Source organism: Fringilla coelebs, assembly GCF_963513975.1.
Source record: "Fringilla coelebs genome assembly, chromosome: 5".
NCBI classification, from domain to species: domain Eukaryota; kingdom Metazoa; phylum Chordata; class Aves; order Passeriformes; family Fringillidae; genus Fringilla; species Fringilla coelebs.
In genome coordinates this window covers 16,801,242-16,813,641 of record NC_140033.1, presented here as the reverse complement: position 1 = coordinate 16,813,641, position 12,400 = coordinate 16,801,242, and the positions used below count along the sequence as shown (strand labels likewise).

At 36.7% G+C, this 12,400-nt stretch overlaps 1 protein-coding gene across 1 annotated transcript in view; it reads right to left on the bottom strand.

Annotated features, from left to right (window-relative positions):
- The window catches only part of TAFA5 (TAFA chemokine like family member 5), a gene marked incomplete at both ends in the record, with an annotated part of 415,206 nt that overhangs the window by 308,750 nt on the left and 94,056 nt on the right, over positions 1-12,400 (bottom strand). The window contains one exon of the mRNA XM_084206038.1: positions 6,393-6,479. Within this exon, the coding sequence (XP_084062164.1) occupies positions 6,393-6,479 (87 nt within the window). The remainder of the gene's footprint in view (positions 1-6,392; positions 6,480-12,400) is intronic.

Sequence of the window (12,400 nt, the reverse complement as noted above, 5' to 3'; positions counted from 1 at the left end):
GAAAACAATCATGATCAGATTGTATTCCATATACCTAGAAATAAAGTCCTACTATTTCCAGCTGTGTCAAATGCCTTTTGCATAACTATTTTATTCTTGTTCATGCAATAAACCCCCAAATTATGCATGGCGAATGCAGATCTAAATGCAGGAGCACAAGATGTGACGTTAGCCTATTTAAAGTAATGAATTTGGAAACTACTTCTGGCTTTGGGGAAAAAAAAAGAAGACAATAGCTATTATTAGGTTATCTAGACCAAACTTTTGCCAATGCCCACTGGATTTCATTTTTGTTACTTTTGAGTTACTCAGGCAATAGTCTGTCACCAGCCACTTGAGGTGATTATTCCAGCCCAGTGGTTCTCTCAGCTAGAATGTTTCTTTTGATGCTAAGTTTAACATTTTATTTTGTTGAAATTCACCCAGTTCATCTTTCACATATGCCTGAAATAGCATTATAAATCCTTTTCCATTTTGAATCTAACCAAAATATAAGATATATTGAATAGATAGGAATGAGTACAGACAATTATATTTCCACCAATTAGTTTTAGCAGCATTTAAGCTTTTTTTTCCCTCCTCTTTTCTCTGCATACCAATGGCTGGCTTGCATTTCTTTGCTTTTGAGCTAGGCACAACTACAGCAGTCCTCAAAATCTTATTCCTGGTCTTCAGCTGATGCTGGGTAACTGCCACTGAAGCAAAAATTAACATCTAAAGAGATGCTATTGATCTCTGTTTTGTGACATGATGTGGCTACCATAGGAACCACAAATACATTTGATTATCTCTTTCCATGAACACCTAAAATTTTCTTTTTTTTCCCTTGATTTACCAAAGTAGGTGATATTTAATATATCTTTAATATTTTTGACAGACTATATGCTGCTTCCCATCCTGTCTCCTAGTGGCAGATTCATAAAAGGGCTAGCACAGCCTAGGTAATTTAGAATTACCACTGTGTGATCTCCTTGCTAACAGTGCATGTTTACTTAGAACTTTTAGCAGTTTAAGGTTTTTTTTTTTTAAGTAATCTTGTTTAATTTTGCTTTTCAGTTGCATTATTTACTGTTCATGTCTTCTTCCTACCATCTTACTGGCTTTCTATTCAGGTATGATTTTCTTCCTCTTTTCTGTTTATAATGATTTGTGCCAGCAGTTGATGCCATGTAGACAGTTTTCCCCTGGGAACTCACTGAACATTCTCCCCCACAGCAGTCACCATTTGGTAACAGCTTTTGGCCACTACTGAAAAAGGAGCTGCCTAAGTTAGAAGTCTTGTGAGACCATTCTGATCCCTTGAACCACAGGTAAATTCTCCCAAAACGCATTATCTGAAATCACACAATGCTCCAGCACAGTCACTATGTGCAGTGTAGTGTAGGGTGCTGGGTTTGCTCATGGAGGGGGAGCCTAGAGCCCTGGGGCCAGGCCACATTGCTATTCTGTAGTGCTCACCTCATTGCTGCCAGGGGGGTTGGTTCCAGGGGGAGGAAAAAAGGAAACATACTCCAGAAGTTCACCATTTTGTTCTGTTTCTCCCAGAGCCCTGCCATGGCACTGGTGCGAGAAGCAGCCGGGGAAATGGAGCAGTAGAGCCTGAGCTAAGCCCAAGCCCAGCCAAGCCTGGGCTGGGCAGACAGGAGCTGAGCCAAGCATTGCTGGCCACAGTCAACCCCAGCAGTGCATCATGGAGAGGATTTTGGGGGTTGGTCCATCATTGGTTTTCTTTGGCTCAGGCTCAGGGATGGGGTATGCTGGCTGTGGAGTGTCCACCACCTTGTCTTAGTCTCAAGAACAATTGTGAGCTGCTGCTGAGCTGCAGGAACATCCATCTTGTCTTGTCTCAGCAACCGTGTGGAACTAAACGGAGGTGTCAGTGAACACCCTTTGTGTGTAAAGAGCCATCTCTTCTGCATACTTGTGTTATTAATATTGCTGCTGCTACTGCGCAATATTAGCAATATTAATTTAATTAAATAATTAATTAATAGCACTATTAATTCTCATTCCACTGCTGTTTTCTTTCAGTAAATTGTTGTCTCACAAAAGCTCACAGTCTTGGCTTTTGTCCCTCTCTCACCAGATGGGGGCTGGAGAAAGGGGAGTGGCTTATTTGAGGTTTAATTGCCAGCAGGTGTTAAGCCACCACATGCAGTCAAACACTGATACCATATTCCTTCATCCATGTTGTACTCTGGATCATCATCCTCACATCTGCCTACCAAGAAATCTCCCCTTATATAATCCAAATCTTTAAGCAGTTCAGTTCTGAAACGTTGCTTTTGTCCTCTCTCATTTTGCTTTATATGCTCCACCTGTTACAGGGAGCACCTCAATTTGCAGTAGCTGACACATTTAACAGCACAATTATAGATGACTTGGTAACCACCCATTGACTAAAAATAACCTAGCAACTGAAGACACACTTGGGTATTTATACTTAGATATCCCAGAGGAACCCTTCACAGCTCCTGTAGCTGGGGAAAACATATGTATCTCACCAAATGCAGTAGGCTAGGAATCCTCAGGGGTGGGGGCGGAGGGACGTAGGGGAAGTGATAACATTGCACAGCTGAAAGATTTTCCAGACAACACTCTGCCAGCTAATCCAACTCTTATCCAACTAGCTCGGCAATTAAGGTTTCCCACTGAGAGCAACGACAGCATTATGACCTGGGGAATTTTCTACATAAAAAAAACCTCTTTGCATCTGGGATTGAAAAATTTAGAGCCTTAAAATCCATCTCCTACACTGATGATATTTGCCACCATTACAGATCCTAAGGAACTCTAATGCCAGTATGCATATGAGAAAATACGTGAGCTGCAATGGATGAACTACCAACGAGGAGGGAGGCAGGCAGCATATCCTCTGTGAAGAATCTGCAGTGCTGAAACTCATTCTTGCCTTCCAAAGTATGGATTATTTTATTTTTTTAAATTCAAGATGTACCAAATTGTCACACAACCTGTTCAGAAAGAAATATTCTGATGTCTGAAGACAGAGAGAGCTAAATGATGTGATTTAATTTCTGTTATACATTTTTACATATACTATGGCTGCCTGTGGCTAGTTTGATATTTGAGCAGAAGAAGAAACTTGGAATTTAATTGAATGAACCCCATGTGTCTTAATGGAGAACTTGTATTATTGCAGTGTCTGTCTGCCCATCCTTTTTCTACTCCCTACTGTTTTTTTCTGGTTTATCTATGGCCTTCATCCATTCCTGTCTTCAAACTATGCTTTTATTCACCCTAAATAGTTAGCAGATTACAGCAACAAAGAGAACTACTAATCTCAAAGAGAGACTGGACAAGGTCATAAGAGCCTTTCTTTCTGCCTTCAGTTGTAAGATTATTGTCTTGAAATGAAAATGAAGCGTTCAAGATGAGGTTGGATGGGACTTTGAGCAACATGATGTAGTGAAAGATGCCCCTAACCATGGCAGAGAGTTTGGACTAGATGATCTTTGGAAGTCTCTCCCAGCCCAAACCATTCTGTGAGTCTATGGTAATTCAGAGAGAGCATCGAACTCTTGAAACTCACAGTTAAGACTGATGTGCGAGGCATAGGCTCAAACATTCCAATGCCTGTAGGGCTATTCACAAAAAAAATCATAATTAAACTCAGAGGGCTAAACTGAGGTGTTAGTGAACACCCTTTGTGTGTAAAGAGCCATCTTCATATTTTTATATGAAGAGCCATTTTCATATTTTTACTTTTTATGTATTTTAAGATCATCTGGACTTTCAGACACTTCTTGAATTGCAATTGTTCACTCTTTTTTTCAGAAAAGGGATTTGTATTTTAACCATGATGATTAACCACATGAAATTAAGGGAATGTAGTTATGATCCATGTTTCCAGCATCAATTCTTGAGGGTCTAGCTTAAAAACACACAACTAAAATGCTGCAACATTCAGGGAGTAAATTCTTAATTGAGAATGAGACTCACAGAGAAAGCCACGCTGAATACCCACAAACTCTATGAGCCATGTCACAGCAAGCCTTTATAGAATGGCCAATACCAGTGTTGCATGGAAAAGTGAATAAGCTAACATATTTGTAATGAATGTCGTTTGCTTCCATCTTAGTGGAAGGGGAAAATTAAAAAAAAAAAAAAAGAAAAAAACAAATTTACAGAAATGAATTCTGCTATACAAACTCATACTCACTGACAACTTAATCAATGAACTCTTTGACCTGTGGTTTTAACTTTAACCAGAGAACCTCCTTTACATTTCTTTAGATTTTTCAAAATCCTCATATTTCAAAATCTGAATGTTACAAAAATTGATCAGGAGCTGAAGTTAAGCCAGTTGAATTCTTTCCCTTAGCAATTCTTGTTGTACTATGTATAAAAGGGAGCTGCTGCAAAAGTGGAGCATATCCAGAACACCACCAGGCATGTCCACAGTAAGGTAGAATGGGTTCTGAACATATGGGAAAGAGACAACAACTGCCTCTAATATTTGACCACACTGGGTGACACTCCTGAGAGAAGTAATCTTTGGTTACTATCAAGCTAGTGAAGGGGAAACAAATATTTTTCAGACAAATGTTAAGTGCAGATGGTTTAAAGTTATTCAAACCCTTAAATAAACAATTCAAATTGTTACATGCACCGAATTACCAATTATTACATTTTACGTATAAATTAAAATGGGTTTACCACTATGGCACTCTTCAACCTAATAATTCTCGTGTATTCAAGAGATTATGAGACTATGACATTAAAAGAGACAGAGAATTTTGTAAAAGTTTCTTCTGGGTCTGTTTTCAGGAATAAGTAAAGGCGAAATGGTTTTTAAATATAAATCTTTAATCTGAGTACAGAAACTTGTTTGTCATTCTGAAATATAAAACAATAATTTTACAAGCCATTCATGTATAATATAGTCCACTTGATAGTAAAGTATTAGTGAATCTCTAGCTATTATTAAATGGGCCAGTTAATACTAAATGGTACAAGACTTCCTTTTTTCTTTTCAGTTGGAAGAAAGTGGATAATTGAAAGGTAATCTCAGGTTTATTACTGGACTCTGTGGAATTAGCACACTGGAGGCCTCTCTATTTACACCGGGGTGGGATAATGGCAGGAACTGCAGATTAATAGAACTTTCTCTTGCATGCACAACCTATTCATTATTTGCTTGTCTGTTTGTTTTTGTAGGAAGTTTACTTCTATCAGGAGTCCTATAACTTACTGTATTTAAGGAAGCAGCCACTGCATAGCATCTTTTTCACAAAACCTTTTGTGAAAAACATATTTTAAGTGCCAAACCACCTCTTTGGTTTTATTTTAAATTATGCTGTCCTAATAGGAGCCATTTTTCTGCATGCTTACATTATTTTGAAATAGAAAGCTTTAATTACAACATGAAATTGAGCATCTTAGATTTTTGGCATTTAACAAAAAAACAGTACTAAAATATGACCCCTGGGTTATGGGGCAGTGACAGTGCACAGCCTGAACTAACTTCTGTAAAAATCATGGAGATATTGTAGCTGATTCAGCCGCATTTCAGCCAGACAAAGCATTACAAAGAGCATTATACAAACACTGTGAGAAATAAAACATCCTTCACTACAGCAGAAGATACTCTCTCCTTGGACACTGCTTAACCTTAAATAGAGAAGGAATGGAGTGCCAAGTCCTCGGAGGTTTTAGCATCACACCTGTGCTGCAATGTCTCAATCATCATCATACTGATTTTCAGGCTTTTAAACAAGAGATAACAAGCTTTCTCTGATTTCTTAGTGTACACTCAGTGAAAGTCCCACACTGACAGCCTATGTACTCCACAGGTGAAAGTTCACAAGCCCTCACGTTTTCAGTTGTCTGTACGTAAATGAAAGGGGAGATAAGCCATGATAACGAATTGTTCCTGACTGAACAGGGGTCTGCAAGGTAATATGTAGACAGGCATTACAGCTTAAATTGAGTATAAATCTTAAACTAGCACATTGGTTAAGACATGCCTGCAGAAACAGCTTTGACCTTAAAGTCACAATAAAAATCTTAGTCTTATTTACCACACCAGTGTACCAATATATTTGGGTAATAGACATTAGATTAGCATAATATTATACATTGAATGGCTACTATATTAGAAATAGACCTATCAGAAGTGGGCAATAATGAATTGAATTTTTTATGCATGAATTACCACTTATAGATTAGATACTGTATTAATTTTTTTTTAATATTTGTTGCCTTTTTTATGAAAAAAAATTATTTTGTTTTGTTTAACATTTCAGAGGGAACTGAAGTGTATTCTGTCAGTAAACCACAGAATAATAGGTCAGTAACACAGTTTATAAACTATACTGTCAATCCATGCCATAGTGCTTTGAGAATGTGTCAACACTCAGTGAGTTCCTTACCCAGCTCAAAAGCATCTTGGAGGCACCCCGGGCAATGTCTCATATACAGCCATTGAGGGTTATCCGCTCCAAAATAGCTGTTATAATCTGAATGGAAGAACCATAAATGATTCAATTGAAATCATGCCTGAAAATGCAAAAGGAAACGAACACAGAACAAGCTACAACATTAGTGGGTCTAACAGTGTGCACACCTGAAGGTCTAGAATTGAAGACTTCGGTGTTTCCCTTACAGTCATCCTACTCTATGAGACAGCTACTTAAAGATGCTGAGAATAGTACTTTCAAAATTGACATTTACTGTTGTTTAGAAGAGTTGTTTTGCATCATTTCAGATGTACACAAAAACATCCAGTCACCTCTGACACAACTGAAACTTGGTAGAGGCTCTCTCCCCACCCTTTCTTCTTTTCTCTTTGAAGGAGTTTAAGTGTTCATATCTCTCCTATGAAGCAGTTATAGTATAGTACATAGCACCTACCTAGTCATAGCCTTCATAGTAAAACCATTTTAAATAAAAACATACAGGCTAAATATTGGATTCAAGTGCGGCTTTGTAGATTTTTTTAAACTTTATGAGGAAACTTGATCAGATTTTTTTTTATTCCCTAAAGAAAACTAATTCAATTCTATACAATCAGACCAGATTGAATTCCCAAAACATGACAATTGCTTCTAGAATTGAGGGACTAGTAAAAAGCAGTATATTTAGTAGAATAATTGTTACGGTTAAAAAGGACATCTTGGATTTATTTTGAATGACAAACACTTTTAAAATTGTTTTCTCTTTGCCTACATGTAACAAATCCTTATTTTCTTCCATTAGAAACCATAAGGTTTTAAAATACTTTGCTTTCAAAATCACTTCAGAACAATAAAAGGGGGGATATAAGAAGCAGGTGTGTACTTTATGTAGTAAACTGAAATATCAAATAGCATGAGCAAGATAGCATCTAATTGTGTATTAAGTATCGCCTGAGGGATCAGCAAGGCAATCTACAAGTAAGCAGAAGTTATTTTGTTGAAGTAAACATGTCCAACTGGCATCAATCCTAAAGACATTCCAAAGGTATGAAGATCTTTATCAATAATGTCCTATCAAAATGGATAGAATCCCTATACAACCAATGACTTCCTATTGTGAGAAATAGCTGCAATTTACTTTGCCATAAGAGAAAGGCCTTACTCTTTCCAGATTGTGTACCCTGCTGCTTCTCATACAGAAAAGCAGTCTCAAGAAGGCAGTCCTTAAAAAAAAAGAGGAATACAATTGTAACAGTTTCATTACTTTTTACTGTTTTATTTTCCTTTTTCCAGGTATACTACCAAATTTATGTGTAATCTTCTTTCTGACAGACACAACACAGAAAAAAATTCTTTAACAAAAATTTGAATTTTCCACTGTTAGTGGTGATGATTTCTTTTTTAATTAGTTGACTATCAGAACTGAGTTTTGAAAACAGGTATCCTTTCCTTTTATATTTTTTCCAAACTACAGTAATCTTTAGCATCCCAATTATTTTTGTGTGCTTCATACCATGTCTTAAAGAGGATTAATTTGACACAAAATATGAAATATTTCCTATTTTTTTTGAGAAGAGAAAAATAGTCCTTTGAGTTACAGTTTTCCTGAATATTTTGGTAGATATTTTAGTGTTGCTGCACTATGACAAAGTATTTTTACAGGAAATTTCTGGTAACAATGGATTTTGCTAAAATAATCAGATAACCAGAGGCATGAATAAACTAAAAATTGAAAAGGAGTTAGAATGTACAACAACTGACACAAAATACTGGCTCACTAACAATTGTGACAAGAAGCTTCTTCTCTTGACTTCATTGATAATTTTTTTCTTCAATCATGCATCAACTTGAATTACAGAATCTTGAATTCTGATTAAGAATCAGGTCCTGCATTTATGGAAAAACTGAAAGACAAAATGGTACTGAGTCTTTTGCTAAATCCAGAAAATATGAATACATGACACTGGGAGCAGCCTGATGGTCGTGAATTCAAGGGAAGATTGAGAGTTGATGCTTGTGGCTCCTCTTGTGGTAAGCTTTTACAACACTGTAATAGTATACTTCTTTCATTTTTGCTTCTTCTATCCAGAATAGTATATGTTATGTATGTGTATAATAGAGGATATCGACCCTATTCAATCCCCAATAGAGAAAAGGAAAAAAAAAATACAAAGCTCTTTTCTCTTGCATTATGGGGAAAGCCTTAAGCATAGCAGAATATAATACTCATCTTGAGAAGCTGTCACTCATATGGGAATGTTATTAAAAGCAATTCTATTCACTGCATATTCAAACAACAATAGTGGAGGGATGGACTTCATGGCAAACAAGCAACCTCATGAACTCCAGCGTGAATGAGGCCTGTTCTTTTGTATGTTTACATCTTGTATTTAACTGCAATTTACTGAATTCCTACAGTTAATACTTTTTAAGACCATGTCAATTCTCTACATTTAATGCAGTAGGAGAGGACACGGTATGTTCCCACCACTGGGACATTTATAGAGTCTCTATCTTCTAATGATGATTTCATAAGCATTTTTGTTGCACTCAACCACTAAATTAGAAAGCTTTACATGGAATCCCAACAGATATCTGTTTTTCCAGGCCTCAAAAGTTGCAGAGCCCTCTTCATTGTCCTTACTGACAGCTCACATTCTTCCAAATCTCTTACTTGTACAGTGTGTCTGCTGCTACTACTGTCTACAAATAAAAACAAAACAAGCCATAGCAAACCAATTTTTTTAATGAATTGTTGCAGCAACTTTTCCCCTGGTTTGGAAATCTCTCACCAAGTCCTTTCCAAAAGCCTTGGGAATATTGAATACTCTTTCTTCTCCTTGGTGCTAATGTCCTGAGCCCCACATTCAGATTTTAACACTGACCAGCCAGGAAAATTAAAATGGACTTATAGTGGCTTGCCAATTTATCTCCCATCAGCACCTTGTTAACCTGGTGTAACTGTATGGTGTGTCTGAACTCACACATGTGAGTGAAGGTTATTTCAGAAAGAAAGGACAGACTGAAAGAACAGCCTATATCCACAAGGAAGAAGTAGAGTAGACATTTGAGCAGACTGTTTAACTTTAAAGGCAATTAGGCAATGAAATTACTTGCCTGAGGAGGTAGTTTAGACAATGTAATGAGAAGTGCTTAAAATAGAATAAACTGTTTGCAAGACAGATACAGATGTAAATAATCCTCCATGTTTTGAGCTAGATGAATCAGGAGAGGTGTCTTTTCTATTCAAATGTCTGACTAAAAATGGTATTCTCTTTCTTTGGGAGCAGCTTTCCAACTTATGAGTGTTTACACCTGTTCTGAATACTAAAGTGAAACTGCACTCCAAAAGGCAGTTTAACCTCACTGTATCATTATAAAGTGCATTTATTCATAACAAGCATCTATGAAAAACTTCCAACAAAAAAGTCCTTAGTCAGGGAGATGCACATTGTTGCAAAATGGATTGTTTCTCTAAGTGCTTATATGGCCCCATTGCTATAGCATCCAAGTGCCTTACAAACATTAATGAATGTATTCTCACAACACCCCTGGGAGATAGAGATAGTATTATTAGCTAATGCACAAAGAGTAGCTTGTCCAAAGTCACACAGAAAGTCTGTGGCACAGCCAAGACTCAAAACTGTGATTTCCTGCCCACTGCTGTAACCATGACTATATTCTCCTATCCATATACAGCATTTCAAAATTTGTTACATATAACCTCAGATCTTTACACAATAAGCCTTTCTGTTCAGCTGTAGATCCAACCACTGATGTAATAAAGAAAAATAACTTTGTTTATCTGGAAGCTTCATTACAGCAACAAATTTGCAGGTTACTCAAACAATGACAGTTATATGGACCATAACTGGTACTGATATATGAGAGCAATGAAAGAGAATTCCCTGATCATCACATTCAGAACAGAAGGCATCATATCCAGAACATGACTTTGATACCTAAATATTTTCCTTCAGATAATATACATTATACAGAGAAGTCTTGTTTTGAGAATAAAGGGAAGAAAAAAAAAAAAGAAAAAGAAAGGCTAGCTGTATTCCCCAAATAGTTCCTTGTGGGTAAACTATTTCTGCAATAAAAGGACACACACTGTATTTCTAGATGTAATGAGGTCAGATCTGGAGGGACAACTGCAGTGAGTGTATTTACACCTGAATATCAGAGAAGAGACTATGACATATATTTGATATTATTATCATGTAAATATATGATATTGAGACATAGATAGATAGATAGATAGATAGATAGATAGATAGATAGATAGATAGATAGACAGATAGATATAATTTTGCAGTCATTTAATTATTTTGGACATGTGAACAAATGATAACAGGATTATTCTAAGTCAGGAACACAGCAACGTGTCTTTTATTTTGGCAAAGGGGAAGCACAGGCATTGCATTTTTTCTCAAGCGCTAAACAGTTACAAAAAGAGAAAATAGTGGACAACTGCATAAATAATGGAAAATGGTGTGATGGTATGGTGGATCACAAAGTGAATAGTGATCCAAAAATACAATATCATTGTAACAAAGTGAAATATAATCTTAGAATTTATTGGCAGATACAGAAGACAAGGTAAGTAGTGTCTCCTGAATTTCCAACAACAGCACTTTTCTCAGTTCATGGCTTCATCTTTTAAGAAAGATGCAGATAGATTAGACCTGGTTTTAATTAGAGCTACCAGATAGGAAAGGGGATTTACATTAGATGCTTACTGAAAACAGCTCATCTGTCAGGACAATTAAATAAATAATGAAGGTGTTTATTATTGATAGTGAATCCACATTTCAACACATGTTTACGAATAGGTTAATCCCATTGGGGTGATTCTAATTCACATAAGAGGATAGACTAGACAATGTCTTCAGATCCATTTCAGCCTAACACATTTGATCACTCTTCAAACAATTATTCAGATCACTTATTGTTCAAAAACTCCTATTTCAGAATCTCTTATCACCTCTCTCCCCATCTCTATTGCTTTCTTTTCTTTTCTTTCTTCCTCTTTCCCCCATCAATTGTCTGTCTTTCAGCCCTCCCTCTCCCTGTCCTTTCTGTGTGCACTTAAAGTCACACATCCTTATTTGGACTGGAAATTCCTGAGATGTCTGCCTTCAGCAATCTTAGCATGTTAAGGAACATCCTATTCTTAGAGATCAGATATGTGTTCCCTACAGACTACATCAAGATCTAAATTTAGATAAAATATTCTTAAAGCTACTTGTACTCTCACTACAGGACCAGAAAACTGCAATGAGTTGGTACTTCTGGGTAATTTTTATTACCATTTTTATTACCAAAGTAATAGGAAGATAGACTGTACATTAGCAAAATTATCAGGTTAGAGAAAAAGAGACTCTTGATACTGAAGAGCTTAGGTGCTCAGTTCAGTTGAAGGAATAGTTTTTCATTTTCTCTGGTTCTCCCAAGCATAGGGTCAGGTTTTTTTGCCTGTTCCCTACCATCCGTCACAGCTACCTGTTCATGTTTGCACATGCAAAGAACTTCCTCTGATTTAAGCTGTGGATCATTCTGTTTCATGAAAACCAATGTCACCTGAAAAACAAAAAACTGTCCTGTACCATAGATTTGTCTCCTTTAATTTCTTTTGACACTGACACAGGGATTGGGTAGAGATAAATGGAAGTGCACTCAAATGAAAGGATAATAGGATTTAATAGTTCCTAGTTCCAGGTGAAATGCAGTCAAACAGGAGTGTAGGAACTGTTTCTAACAAAGGACTAAAGGAAGACTTTACACATAGAGCACCCTCTTGGAGATGTAATCCCCTCTGGGACTGTTTCCTAATACTGAAATCAGGCCATGTTATCTGGTTAGAACAGGTTCTTTGCCCTACTTTCTTCCCACATACCTAAAGCTGACTGGGACAAACTATTCTGTTATCTGATATTATACAAAAGCCATAACAATATCATTAAATGTATTTTGACTTTTTG